Source organism: Mustelus asterias, chromosome 5 (assembly GCF_964213995.1).
Source record: "Mustelus asterias chromosome 5, sMusAst1.hap1.1, whole genome shotgun sequence".
Classification (NCBI taxonomy): Eukaryota; Metazoa; Chordata; class Chondrichthyes; order Carcharhiniformes; family Triakidae; genus Mustelus; species Mustelus asterias.
The window spans coordinates 122088727-122103696 of NC_135805.1; the positions used below are offsets into that span (position 1 = coordinate 122088727).

Here is a 14970-nt window from a genome sequence, read left to right on the forward strand (position 1 = left end):
AAGTGGAAAGGCACCAAGTCCATCCTTGACTTTTAATACGACAGGTATTAATACACACGCAGTGTGTCCAGGTTGTAACCTCAGTCTCAGGGGAAGCATTAACTGGCTGAAATCTGGCCACACAACCGAGAGATGTGGGAGCTCTTGTCCAATTGCAGAGAGAAATGACGACAGCCCTTTTTATTTTGTCGCCAGTCGCCGCCTGGGTGAAGCGGCTCACTTTCACCCACCAACAAGCCGCACCAAATAACAAAGCAGCTCCCCAGCGGCTCCGCTCTCTTCATTCTTTCCAACCTTCCCCACTTCTAACATGGGCCGCTGGGAATGTTGACGTCAACTGGAAGGAGGGAGTGCGGGTTCCGGTCAGGAACTGAAACCAGAGGAAACAGTGAAGGAGCGAGAGAGGAGAGAAAGAGAAAAAATTAAAGAGAAATGCAGGACAAGGAGAATGAGGGAAAAATAGAGCGGATCAATTAACCTGATACAAACTTCTGCTGACCGGGATACCAATAGTTAAAAACAGCCAGCAACAGAAGGAAGAGGAAGAGAGAGGCTGGCTTGGGGTTTTTAAACATTACTTCTTTAATTATACATTTAATTTAATGTACGATTTCTCTGTGCTCTCGCTTTGGTTGTTGTGGTGCGGGTGCAGACAGAAGGTTGGAGGCGGCTGGGTTCTGGAAGCAGAACACCGAGCACCGAGAGAACGTTCCATTGGAACCCCGAGACACTTCCAATAGAACCCCGTCCCTCCCCGGAGCGTTCCATTGGAAGCGCGAGCCCCGTCTCCTGGAGCCCGAGACATGTTCAACTGCATTCCTCTGTGGCGGTGCAACCGGCACGTTGAGGCCGTGGACAAGAGACACTGCTCACTCCTCGCCGTCCCCGACGAGATTTATCGGTACAGCCGGAGCCTGGAGGAGCTACTGCTGGACGCCAACCAGCTCCGGGAACTGCCCAAAGTGAGTAAACAGACACCTTCGGGTTCGCGTTTCATTTTCAGACTCTATTCGCCTCTGCTCTCGGGGCACTTATTCATATGCCAGGTTGCATTTTCATACTGCACGAGCAACCCCCCAATAAGTTACTCCGGCAAAAGAAGTTAAGGTAAGGGTAAGTGGAGGGAAAACAATAGAAATGTCAGTTCACATTTCACGGGATTCAACGTTATTGTCGGTTTTAGTCACTAAAGAGAAAAGCAGTGGCTCCTCTAAATTGATTTGTGGATTGGTGGTTGTGGTACCGGAAATCCTGAAATGTCAATAGACCTGGCAAGATTTCGTTTTAATTGGCAAATGGGATGGACCTACAAGTTGGCTTTCCTCACTGGCATTTTACCTTGGGTTCCACACTTTATAGATTTATACAGTTGGTGGGGGTCATACGTTTTTCACGTTGACTCATGAATGACTCCAGTTACACGCGCAGAAATGATTTAGCTAATGACCCTTCTATGATTAAACACTATGTACCAGTAAGGAAAAAGGTGTTGTTCCAGGAACTAGATGATAACAGGCAGACTTGTTACCTCATTTCGGGATCTGGGTGTGAACCAGATCGTGACCAATGGGATGAAATCTTGTTCGGTTGTTCCAAAGATTTCACATACATTTTTCCCCACAGCTTCAGCCTAGTCCCAAAGGACAGAGATCAGAGATGCAGCTAATTTGGTAGATTTCGCTCAGAAGTCTCCGCGGGGTGGGGGGTTGCAGAAGGCTATTTTAATGCAGTAGGTTAATTCCTGAGTACCCAGACCAAGTGGGGGAAGCTTTACTCTGCATTTAAACAATGTTTGATCCTGATTCTGTTTCCCCATAATGTTCAATATCTCTGTACTGACAGCCTTGTGAAGAAATTTTTATCCTAAATGAAATTTATTTTAAAACAAAAATGTTTATCTGTATTGAGGCTTTGAGTCAGTTCTCCAGAATAGCACACTTCCAAATCAAGCCAACCAGTTTGCTGAATTACATTTATGTTCCAGGCAATCGAAACCAATTTGATTACCATGGATGAAGGTAAAGATGTCATTCTATTTCCTCAAAAGATTTAAATTTAAAAAGAACTACCAAACAAAATATAATCAAAAGTCAATGTGTTGAATTCTTTGAAGAAGTAATAGAGATTATTGACCAGTGCAAGGCAGTGAATGTAAACACACAGACTTTAAAAGGCCTTCAGTAGAGTACTGCATGTGTCAGAAAGGATAACATGCTGACTGCAAAAGGAATGAGAGAGTTTGAGCATTTAAAAGTAGTTCCTCAGACCTGTGAAAAGTATGAAACGCTGTTCCACTGGCATCTTTGCAGAGATCATTATTGTTCACCATTTGTACAAATGATTTGGACTTGGGAATGGGATTTTGCCAAGTGTAGTCAATAGCAAGAAAGACAAAATATAAGATAGGCTCAATAGGCCTGCAGAATGGTCAACACTGCCAGGATGTAATTAAATGGTGGAGCAAGCTTGAGGGGCTGAACTGCCCACTCCTTATCCTGTGTTTCTAGAATGGGTTAACAAATGGTAAATTAATTTCAATATTGATTTGAGAGATGGTACATTTTGTTAGGAAGAATCAGGAGGACACCTTACTGCTTAGAAAAGAGTGTAAATGGGGTAGAGTTGCAAAGGAATCCAAGGGTGCAGTGCAGTATTACCAATCACTGAAAGCAGTAATTCAGGCCAAGAGAGCCATGAAAATAATGATCATCGATTTCTCAGCAGTAATTTAATCTGATGCTGACTGTGCTCCCAGTTACCACTTCAGACAATTATTCTCCCTTTGTCCCTGACTCCGTTATGCCAATGACTGTGCCAAATAAATCGCCTCTAGAATAATTGAAATAATTGTAATTTTGGTTGAAGATGCATTCTGGCAAACTGGATCTGAGTCTGTTTAAGGCCACAAGAACTGATCCGGGGACTATTGAGAGTTGAGAAGGCGTTTGGTGAGAGGACTTTGCAGGTTGGGAATTGTAGCTTTGAGGTTTGTAAACCGAGAGAATTTCACAGTTGCTTTCCATCTGCAACAAAGTATGTTTGTGAATGCTGCAATTCCATTTCTTTACATATTGCATTGTATACAGATCCATAAGGAGGTTGCTCATATTGTATCATGGGATGCTTCTGTAACTACGTGCTACTGGTTGTGACTGTGAAAATCCCCCGAGGGAATAGCAAGCAGTAAATTTGCTTGCTAGTTTTTGTGTCATTTGGATCATGTTGCTGGTATAAATATTTAGCTGAATCCTTCTAAATGAAAGCAAATGAGTTGTTGAAATTTTCCATTCACTGTTGTATCGATGACTTTAGAAAATGAAGCTCATTCAAAGCATTCATTTGGGCATGTTTTAAAGTGATGCCATTAAGGTTCATTTAATTTTGTATGTATATATGAAATGGCAGGGCAGAATTAACTCTCAACAATTGTGAGAGAAAGAGTGGATACACGAATGTTAAACAGAAGTAAAAACTCTTCCTTTTCTCTTTCCGTTTTCTTTCCTTGTTTGTCAAAATCAGTGAATGCTCCAGTAGACAAGCTGTAGAAAATAGTGATCAATATGATACAATTATTAAAATGGTGACCCAAAAGGTAAATAATTCATAGCAGTTTGAAATATTTGGGTTAAATTAAAAGACTGCGTTCCCATTCCATCATATGTATATATCTCTAACCATACAACTCAAGTAGATACGTAGCTGAATTTGTATGATATTGTAAACTTGTTATCCGAGTCAAAATTATACTGATCACTAGACCTTTGCGTAAATACCAGCAAAAATGCATGGATTCATTTAAAATGAAATAGTGAAGTCAACATTGTGGAGGAGATACCTTGCTTGGTTCACTGATCAAAAATGAAACTGGTCTTTGAAGAAATAAACTGAGCTTTGCCTTTGATTCAGCTATACCAGCTAAGATCAGTTAGTTGACCCACAAATAAACCCCCACTCTCTACTAAATCACTGGCATTGGAGTGCTTTTGTTATGCATTCTACACAGCTGCTAAAATTGATAAAAGTTTCCGATAAATGTCACTCCAGGCTGAATTATTGAATGGGAGTTCAGTATTCTGTTCCCACTCTTCAGACTTTGCTACAATAATGATTTCCTACATGTTATGAATGTTTTACAATTAAGCCACATATTGTGCGTGAATGAAATGTCTTAGGCTGATGGTTTACCGTGGAAATAAAGAGAAACCCTTAATTTCTTTAATGTCTTCTGAGCCAGTGCATGCCACTGTGCATCAAAAACTTGATCATTCTCGAGCTTTATCTGGTCGTTCTGAGAAATCATTATTTACCTATCGGAAATGTTTGACTCACAAAGTGGAAGAAGCAAAACTAAGGGGGGAAAAGCTGGATACAGTATTTGGTTCCATCAAATGTTGTGTCCACTGTTTTCTTTCCTCCACTTCCTTTCCCTCTAACGGCAATAAGTTAAGTGAGGTATGAATCAATGAATGCTGACTTCCCTCTTATTAGACTTCTCAAATGAGTCGATCTAAACAGTAAGCATGACAGAACTTATGGTTCCATTTTATTTGATCATGCTCCTGTGAAGTGTCTTGAGCTGTTTTCCTATATTTTAAAAACAAGTGTTATAATAAATGCAAACTTGTTATTGGCAGTGACCTGTTCACTGATGCTCAGTTTGGGTTCAGCCAGGGTTGATCCTAACCCATTGTGGCTTTTGGTCAAATGTTGACAAAAGAACTGAACTCCAGAGGTGAGGTGAGAGTGACTGCCCTTGACATCAAGGAAGCATTTGACTGAGTGGCATCATACCGAGAGGAAGATGAGCAAAAATACTGTAGGTGCAGAGGAAGATAGTTGTAGTTGTCAGTGGCCAATCATCTCAGACCCAGGACATTAATGTGGGTATTCCTCAGGTTGTGTCCTGGACCCAATCATCTTCAGCTGCTTCATCAATGACCTTCACTCTATCATAAGGTCAAAAATAAAGATGTTGGCAGATGATTGCATAATATTCAGCACCAATTCCGACGACTCAAATACTGAAGCATCCTGTGTCACAAATACTGAGGCATCGCCCTTTGACGTTCATTGGCATTACCCCCACTATCAGAAAGTGAATTAGACCAGCTGTGGATACAAGAGCAGGTCAGAGGTTGGGAATTCTGTGGCAAGTAACTTTTCCTGACTCCCCAGATCCTGTCCGTCATCGACAAATCAGGAGTGTAATGCAATACTTTTCACTTGCTTGGATGAGTGCGGCTCCAACACCATCCAGAACAAAACAGCCCAATTGATTGGCACCCCGTTTACCACTCTCAACATTTACTCCCTCCACCACTGACACACAATACCATCAACAAGGTGCAGTGTAGCAATTCACTGCGGCTCCTTAGGCAGCACCTTTGAAATTCACGACCTCCACTACCTAGAAGGACAAGGGCATCAGATGCATGGGAACACCACCACCACCTGCAAGTTCTCCTCCAACTCACGCCCTATCATCACTTGGGAATATTGCCAATATTTCAATTTCACTGGATGAAAACCCTGGAACTCCGTTCCTAAAAGCACTGTGGGTGCACCAGATGGACTGCAGTGGGTGCAGAAAACTAGGGATGGGCAACAAATCCTGACTTTGTCATGGGTGCTTACATCCCGTGAAATCATTTAAAGTCCTCTGTTGATCAGACGTGTGCATGCTGCATTAAAAGTGCAGACCGCCTATTTCCATGCTCCACCCATAACCAAGAGATTCCAAAATCAGTGGTGATGTAGTTTGCTCAGATTAGCTGATTTTAACACATGTAGGGTAAGGTGGAGAAAAGCGATAGTACTATAATATATTGGGTGGTCATATAAAATAGAATCTAAAGGTCCTCCATTGGTATATGAGCATGAAAAGGGGTAACAAAAAAGCAGTGAAGCTGATTAGGAACCAAAATGGAGATCTATTGCAGCTAGAAGGCATAGACGGCTGATGAGTACTTGGGATCCAAAAGAGAAACCAAAGGAGAAGATGCTGGGAAATCTCAGCGGCTCTGGCAGCATCTGTATGGAGGGAAAAGAGCTAACATTTCAAGTCCAGGTGACCCTTTGTCAAACCTGGAGTACTTTGGATTGTTGCTTGCCGAGGTGGAGAGCTTTGTCAAAGCTGCCTTAAACAAGAAGTTGCTAGGATACTGAATTAGATTTAAAAAACAGATGGAGACTGTGCTGAAAATGCTGGCATAGTCATTAATACAGTAGAAAAGTCACCTGGTCCAGGTGAGATGCATCCTAAATGTTTGGTGGAAGTAAATTGTGGTGAAGCTTGCCCCAATTTTCAAAGTACAGAAATTACACCCCATTCAGAAAAGGAAGATAAACCTGACAATTTGCAGGCCAGCCACATCAAAGTTAGTGGTGGGGATGCTTTTAGAAATAGTTTTCTCCTGGGTTACTAATCAGCATCTGGACAAGCCTGGACTATTCAATGAGAGGCTGCTCGGCACAGGTTGAATCTGGAAAAATCATGCTTCACTGGCTTGATTTTGTGTGTTGATGGGCAACAGAGGGGTGGATGATGGCAATGCAGTTTGTTTTATATGTGGACTTTTGAAAGGCTTTTGAGAAAGTATCACACATTAGACTTCTTAGCACAATAAAGACTATGCAATAAAATGGGCAGCAGCAGCATGGATGCCAAATTGGTTGAGTGGTAGAAAGCAGAGAGTAGTGGTGATTGGCAGGAGAGAGAGATAACGACTGGAGTACCCCAAGGTTCAGTACCCTTGTTGATCATCTTCCTCTAGGTATGATGCCAATATTGAGTTGAACTTGGGATACAGAGCCCAATTTTTAAAAATTTTCAGATGTAAGTCGTGAAGATGATTGGAATAGATTTCTGGAGGGCATAGATAGACTGGTGGATTGGATGACACATAGCAGATGACAGTCAGTGCAAATATCAGATGAAACCTTTTACTGAGGGAGGAATGAAGAGGAACAATATAGACCAAGTGTGAAATTTTGAAGGAGATGTAGAAAGAGTGAGACCTGAGGTGTTTTAAATGAATCTTTTGAAATGGCAGCACAGGTTAACTAAGCAGTTCAGAAAGCAGATTGGACCCTAGGCTTTATAAATAGAGGCTCAGATACATAAGCCAGGAAAGTTTGTTCAGCATTTTGAACACACAACGCTGGCCTCCCGATATTGTGTCAAATTCTGGGCACCACACTTTAGGAAGGTTGTAAAGGCTTAGGAGAAGGTACAGATGAGATTTAATAGATTGGCTCCAGGAATGAAGTATAGCCGTCACTTGGATAGACTGGAGAAGTTGAGTTCAATCTCCTTGGAGTAGAAAAGTTTAAGAGATTTGAGGGAGATGTTTAAAATCATGGAAATTGCTTAGTTAGGGGCTAAATACAGAGGCTGAAGAGTCAATAAGGCATGGAGTTGGAGAAAGATTTGGGGGAAGTGGCAATAACTTGAATGCTCTTCTAAAGAGCAGGCACAGACATGATGGGCTGAATGACCTCCTTCAGTGTTGTACTATGATCAGAGATTAACCCTATTGACATTGCAGTGTAGAGGGATCCAGACTGCAGCTTCTGAGCTTTCCATTCCTGATATCTTCCCACCAATCTGGCAACAGTCTAGATTTTAATGGACCATCTAGTCATGGTTTTATACTGTTACAACTTTTGTTTGCCTTGAAATTTGTATCTTCACAAGGTGCTTGTGACAGTGTCAAATTGTATCCGAGTTGTTCAAACTAAAATGCAATTTTATTGACCATTTAATGATACCTGCTTGTCCTCACCAAGAGTTAGTTTGTTCCATTGTAAGTGAATGAGGTGGGTGAGCAAACAAGGGAGTTTGTGTGAATTGTGGTTTGCTGTCACTAACACTTCATTTTGTTATGAGTTGATGCTCCAATCCCTAATGTAAAGTCATTGCACCCAGTTTGTGAATCAGTCTCAGGAAAATTACACTTGAAGCAGAAAGTTGGCAAATATGACAAGAAACTCAATTTGTGTCAGTAATATCTTGATAACAAACATGTCCGTCGCTTGGCCAAAAAAGTTGATGGCTTGGAAATTGGAATTCAGCACTTGCTGCAAAGGTTTTTGGATAGAATTCCTGGCTTAGCTCTCTGGAACAGGGCTTCCCAAACTGTGGGTCGCGACCTCCAGTGGAGTTGAGAGACAAGGCTTTGGGGTCGAAAGCTCTGAGGCTGAGTGCTAAAAGCTGTGATCCCCTTCAAATCCTTGCATTTTTTTTCTAATATTAGGCAAATTTTGAAACCCGATTTCTATGCTTTTTTTTGTTGTGAAAAGGTAAGTTTAAGTAATTTCCACCATCTACCCCCACACAGCAGATGAAGGCAAACCACATTGCCCCCTTCTGTTCAGTAACTTTGAGTTCCAAATTTCCTGTTTAGGGTCAATGTTTGGGGCTTTTCACACGAGGGATAAGTTTGGGAAACACTGCTATAGAATTTGTCCTGTTGGTATGTGTGGGGTGAATCATGACTGGAAAATCATCTCTGTAGAATGGAATGAATAAATTCAGACTTTGCTTTGATTACCTAGGGTAAGTGATAGTAATTAAGCCATAAATAAAAATAAAACTGAATTGTTTTTGGATTTCGAAGTTAAAGATATGTCCTGAATTATGTCGTCTTTTCATTTTAAGGCATTGTAAAAGTTTAATTCTAATTTCCCAGTTGTTAACCTTTCATGGAGGAGAGTAATATTTTACACAATGTTATATTGTGCATTGCATGGACCTCCTCCTGGCTCATTTGGTGTGATATGATGCTGCACCATATAGACCAGGGGTATGAATTGGTTAATGAACTCACTGGGGTGACCTTGGAGGTGCTTCAATAGTTCTAACCATAGGAGGGGATGGAGTGGAGTGGAACAAGGAAATAATTCAGGATTCCTGGTTCTTGACTGCTAACCAGTGACCCCATTCTGGAGCTGCAGTATGTGAATGATAAGTGACAACATGAGCAGGTTTACGTCTGGCCCTAAATGAGTAATTTACTAACACTCACTATCTTGTTGATACACAAGGTATGGTCAGTTAAGCACCACAGCAACTTGTGGCTGCCACTATATCCTGAAATGTCATCTGGCTCATCCTTCACAAGATTTCATCGCTTTCTCTCCTTTCAAGCCTCTATAACTGGAGCAGTGCAGTAGTCACCAAGTGATGCACAATAAAATTCACATTGATTTATTTGCAATAGCAATTTTTATTAATGTGATTGTACTTTTTTTTTATTGATGCAGTTTTGTAGTGTCTTGTATTGATACAGTAAGTCTGTCTATATAAATGTGACTATTGGGACACTGGTATTGCATGCTTCAGGATTGGTGTTGGCATGTAGAGTTGGTAGGGTGGTTGGGAAGAGGTAGCCGGATGATGGTATACAAGGATGATTATAACAAATCAGATGGTTTCACTGGGATATGTTGCTGCTCATGTGTTGGTACATTTTCATTTCCTCTTCTGTATATGCTTGACAGGTGCTCCTTCTGTAGAGTGTTCTCATGGAGCTGATATAAAAGACTCTAGCTTGAAAAAGCAGTAACGTTTCAACTTAAAGATCCTGTTTATTCAGATTCCCCTCTAATTTAGTGAATTTATCTTCCAACTACCTTTTCAAGAGCAGTTAGGAATGGGCAATGAATGATGGTGGCATGAATACCTTGTGAATTAGTTTTGAGAAATCAGCTGCCATAACGATGAATGCTTTGTATATTTTCTAAGCTAAAGCATTTCAGATTCTGAAGGTCAGTCAAGTGTCTCATTCAATACTCTTGGCTTATGCTCCATTGCTGTGAAGTGGTATGGTCCTGTTCACACTTGGTGAATGCCGTAGTTGGGGAAATAAGATGCCTTTCGCATGAAGCTGTATTGGGAATGGTATTTTGGATTTGTTTGAGGGACTGGCATGTGTGGAAAACAACTGAAACAATTGTACAGTCTCTCTCTCCATTTATTTCTCTCTGCGAGCTTCAACTCCATTTGTAATAGGAAATGGGCTGGGGGATATCCAGTCAAAAGAATAGGCTGATTGAGACTCCTATTTGTTTGTGTGCTGAGTAAATAAGCTAAACACAATTAACCTTGTTGTGGAGTGTTGAGAAGCTTGTTAGCAGTAGTAAAATCAATGGTTTTTTTTTGCCCCCCAGTTATGCCTTTTCATCAGAAATTGGGTCAACTCTGCTAAAAGATCGTTGACCTGTAATGTTAACTCTGTTTCTTTTCGCAGATGCTGCCTGCCCTGCTGAATATTTCCAGTGTTTCTATTTTAATTTCCAGCATCCACAGTGTTTTAGTTTTGTTTCTCTTTTCTGCCACTTAAAGATAGTGCAATCTACCAGTGACGATGCACTGGCTCTCAGGAATCTACCTGACTGTACCTGCTCTGTTCCTTAGTGAACATTCATCTCTTTCTAAAAAGCACGTGCATTTTTGCAAATTAACAAGCTATTTGTACTGATAGACTTGTGCTGGATTTTAAACCTTTTGTAAGTAGGCCCACTCTTCACTGTTATTAGGTGGAATTATGGTTTGCTGAAATGCACAATAATGGAAGGGTCAACGCTGGATGATTCAAGGTTGCTTGAGAAGTAAGCAGCTGGCACTGACCCATGTGCTTTTTGCCTGCTTTGTGACACTTGAGACCTCCCCACTGGAGGAGACCAACTGTAAATGATCTAAGCCACTTTACAGCAAAGCTCTGCTGTTTAAAAAAAATCAACTGACATTCCATGTTTGATCTGAATTGTTTGTTTAAAAACCCTGGAATTGCCACATCTACAAAATACTTATCTTCATTTAAATCACATTGTGGAATGTTGCCATCTGAAATTGTTGTTTTCAAAGGTTTAAATGATAGAACGTCCAAGTAGAATATGTCTATGGAGCCACAAAAGATAAATTCAGAAGATGTGTATTTCTTTTTTTTAAATCATTCATGGGAGAGAGGCAAGTAGCCTTGTGGTATTGTCAAGAGATCCAGGGTGATGTGCTGGAGACCAGAGTTCGAATCCCAGCATGGTTGAATCTGAATTCAATAAAAATCTGGATGTCACATTTATTGCTCTTGAAATGAATGGCTTGCTAGGCCATTTCAGAGGGCAGTTAAGAGTCATTGCTGTGCATCTGGGATCACATGTAAGTCTGCTACCAAATAAACCTGTTGGACTTTAACCTGGTGTTGTTAAACTCATCACATGTAAGGCCAGGCCAGGCAATGATAGCAGATTTCCTTCCCTAAAGAACATTAGTGAATCAGATGGTCATCATTAGACTTTTAATTCCAGATTTTTAAAAATTGAATTCAAATTTCACCATGGTTGCTACCTGATTTACCCTGTTACCCCACATTGAACAAAACATACAAAAATCAAAAGATATATTACACTCCTGTAGTCTGAAGTTAATTTTGCTAGTTTTGAAAGAAACATTTTTTGATCGTATTTTGTTCCTGGACTGATGTCTGACACAATGTTTGTCTGATGACCCACGTTTCTGTCTGGGTAGCTGGTGGGAGTGCTTCAAGGTGGATCCCCATGGCACTCTCCTGACACCACGGCAAAATGCCTTTGTGGTAAGCCTGATGGCCCATTTGGGATTGTTTAGTCAGCATCTGTGTTTCATTGAAAGTTGGAATTTCAACCCACATTTCCTTATTTATGGCTGCTTCACTGCACCCATATGCTGTGTGATTTTAATTGTTCACATGTTTGCCCTGATCAATTGAGCCTGGTGAGCTGTTTGAATTAGACTACTTGTGTTTTAATGCTTGCGCCAAAATTATGGTCCACTAATTGGTAAGTCTGATGAGGACAACATGTACTTTGCAAACTGTGAGCAAATAGTTTTTCAATTTTAAATGAAGAAACCTGATCTTTGAAACTGTATACAACCAAGAGGAAATCTGGAATCTAATTTTTTTGGATGTGTAGTATTTGCTTCCAGATAGTTTTCAGTATTTGTGAGCTTTTGTACCTGCCTTTTATTTTAAATATACCATTGATTAAAACCCCTTAAGGCCACTAATTTTATTCCTAGAAATGTGTAATGCAGTAAATGCGAAAGTATATTGGATGGAAGCAAGCTGAGGGGTTTATAGAATTGGCAATTTCAACGAATATTTAAGTGAACTGGCAAAGGGCTACACTTCTCTGCTTAGTGTTCAGCCTGAAGACTGAACGTGACTCACGTGGCATTGATGTCACTTTACAGATTGACTCCTTAAAACTGGGAAAGATACACTCCTTCCATTGGAGTCCTGTTTATACTGTACACCTGCTGGGAGAATGGTAGGGAGGAGCAGTGTACGTGAATGCAGTGGTGGACTTGCACTTTGTGGGGATCTGTGCTCACCTTAATTTCTGGGGTCCTTCAATGGTGTCACACCTCACCCCCAATGACTTCATGGCCCTCTTGCCCCCACCCACCCATGCCCTATAGAATCCAAAAGTGCAAGCCACAAAAAGACACAGATCACTGCTGAACTACTTTAGTGCTCTTCAACTTGTAAAAACATATCTGTAATTGCTGAAATCCAAGCTTACCGCTTGTCAGAATGATGGTAGAGATGGTCAATAATGCAATCTGTGTCTTGAGTCGAGCAGACATAGAACTTGCCAATGAGCAAAGAGATAGAAAAATAAGCCGATGACATGACTTCAATACAGGCCAGTACAGGACACAATGAGCCAGTCCAGTGCAGGATCAAATAATCCAACCAACAAATGCATATGCTGCCATTCAGTATATTTCAGTCTCGGCTTCAATTACATTAACTTCCTCACACCGCTCCCAAAATCAAATACATTATTGCCCTAAATTCACGTGAGTGGAGTGTTCAGTGAGTCCAAATCCAGTATCAGTGGTTTTGTCTGGCAGGATTCCGTTCTTTGTCCGAGAAGAGACTTTCTGAAGGCCAATGTTGAGAGCGATGGGGGATGGCGGTTAGAACTATCTGCATGTGACCAGCAGCCATTATATCAGACCAGCAGATGGTCCCTTTTGAAAAACAGAATTTAGACAAAATTCATAATGCTAAAGTGCAAAGGGACTTGGGAGTCCTAGTCCAGGATTCTCTAAAGGTAAACTTGCAGGTTGAGTCCGTAATTAAGAAAGCAAATGTAATGTTGTCATTTATCTCAAGAGGCTTGGAATACAAAAGCAGGGATGTACTTCTGAGGCTTTATAAAGCACTGGTTAGGCCCCATTTGGAGTACTGTGAGCAATTTTGGGCCCCACACCTCAGGAAGGACATACTGGCACTGGAGCGGGTCCAGCGGAGATTCACACGGATGATCCCAGGAATGGTAGGCCTGACATACGATGAACGTCTGAGGATCGTGGGATTATATTCATTGGAGTTTAGGAGGTTGAGGGGAGATCTGATAGAAACTTACAAGATAATGAACGGCTTAGATAGGATGGACGTAGGGAAGTTGTTTCCATTAACAGGGGAGACTAGGACGCGGGGGCACAGCCTTAGAATAAAAGGGAGTCACTTTAGAACAGAGATGAGGAGAAATTTCTTCAGCCAGAGAGTGGTGGGTCTGTGGAATTCATTGCCACAGAGGGCTGTGGAGGCCGAGACGTTGAGCGTCTTCAAGACAGAAATTGATAAATTCTTGATTTCTCGAGGAATTAAGGGCTATGGGGAGAGAGCGGGTAAATGGAGTTGAAATCAACCATGATTGAATGGTGGAGTGGACTCGATGGGCCGAATGGCCTTACTTCCGCTCCTATGTCTTATGGTCTTAATATGGAAGTGTGACAGATTTTTAAGATTTTCTTGCTTCATCCCTTATTGGCATGGCAATTCAGATAGCTTTTCTTCTGCAATGTTTCTGCATAGCCTCTCTGCTGGCTCAGGCTGCCTGGCTATGGTATGGCCTTGCCCTTAGTTGCTCAGCCCTCCTCAACCCTGGTAGGGGGGTCGTGTCACCCCACTGCTTCCCTCGACGACTGCTGGAACCTCCTCGGCCCTCAAGCTCATTGTGTTGGCTCAGGTTGCCTACCTGGCTATGTAGCCTCCTCAGTCCTGGGTCAGAAACTGATTGTTGCATTTTTAAAAGCACTTTTAAGGATATCTTCGCTTCTGCTCTCTCCTTCCAAGTCAACTTCACCTCTCAATAACTTTGGCAGTATTTCCTCACTCTAGCGGGGCTTGACCAATCCAAGCCCAATGTTGCCCAAATTCAGAGCTATCATGTTCCAGTTGCCCCCTATTGGTGGGGCCCTGTGTCTAGGTACAGTGTGCTTCATTGCACATCTGTCTTTGCATGTATGAAGGACCTTTGCCCATTGCTTGCTTGCCATGGAATGGGAAGGTAACATTTTGAGGTACATACTACAAGTAGTCCAATGTACTTGTTAAAAAATCCATATTTATGGGTAATGCTGTCTCTCATAAGGCAAATCAGGAATTACTGTCAGGTTTCCTATCGGAGACATTGCATGTACCTGTGCAGCTTGTTAAACGTTGTTTTGACACTATTTCTAGAATATTCTCAGCTTAGTTTTTTTATGTGCATGGTAAGGGGGAGAAATGGAAGGCAGAACAGGATAGCAACTGTTTGAGCAGAAATCACAATCAAGGCGATGAATAGGAAAGATGTTGAGGAATAAACTCCCAAAGGGAGCAAAGAAATTTAGAGAAAGGGAGGATAGTATGCACCAATAACAGCAGACAATGTTCAGAGTTTGAAATAAAGATTCAGAAGCAAACCCATAAGAGGTCAGCTATATGGATGTGGAATCTGTAGGGTATGTATTGTATACCACATCGATTGCTAATCTCACCAATGCTTATACAAGTTCCTTCTCACCATAAACTTAAAGGCGATTGATAAATTGTTGGAGCTAGGACATTATAAATGATTTCTGTCACAACCATTTCGAACTGGTCATTAATATAACAACATCGTGGGCCGAAGGGCCTGTTCTGTGCTGTACTG

At 41.4% G+C, this 14970-nt stretch overlaps 1 protein-coding gene across 2 annotated transcripts in view; it reads left to right on the forward strand.

The window, feature by feature from the left end:
- The first annotated feature begins 200 nt into the window (after window positions 1-200).
- The window catches only part of lrrc1 (leucine rich repeat containing 1), a 250060-nt gene continuing 235290 nt past the window's right edge, over window positions 201-14970 (forward strand). Inside the window, exon 1 of one of the 2 annotated variants that reach the window (XM_078213275.1) lies at window positions 201-962. In XM_078213275.1, the coding sequence (XP_078069401.1) occupies window positions 804-962 (159 nt within the window). In that variant the 5' untranslated portion in view covers window positions 201-803. The remainder of the gene's footprint in view (window positions 963-14970) is intronic. The other variant, XM_078213276.1, reaches the window with a different exon arrangement.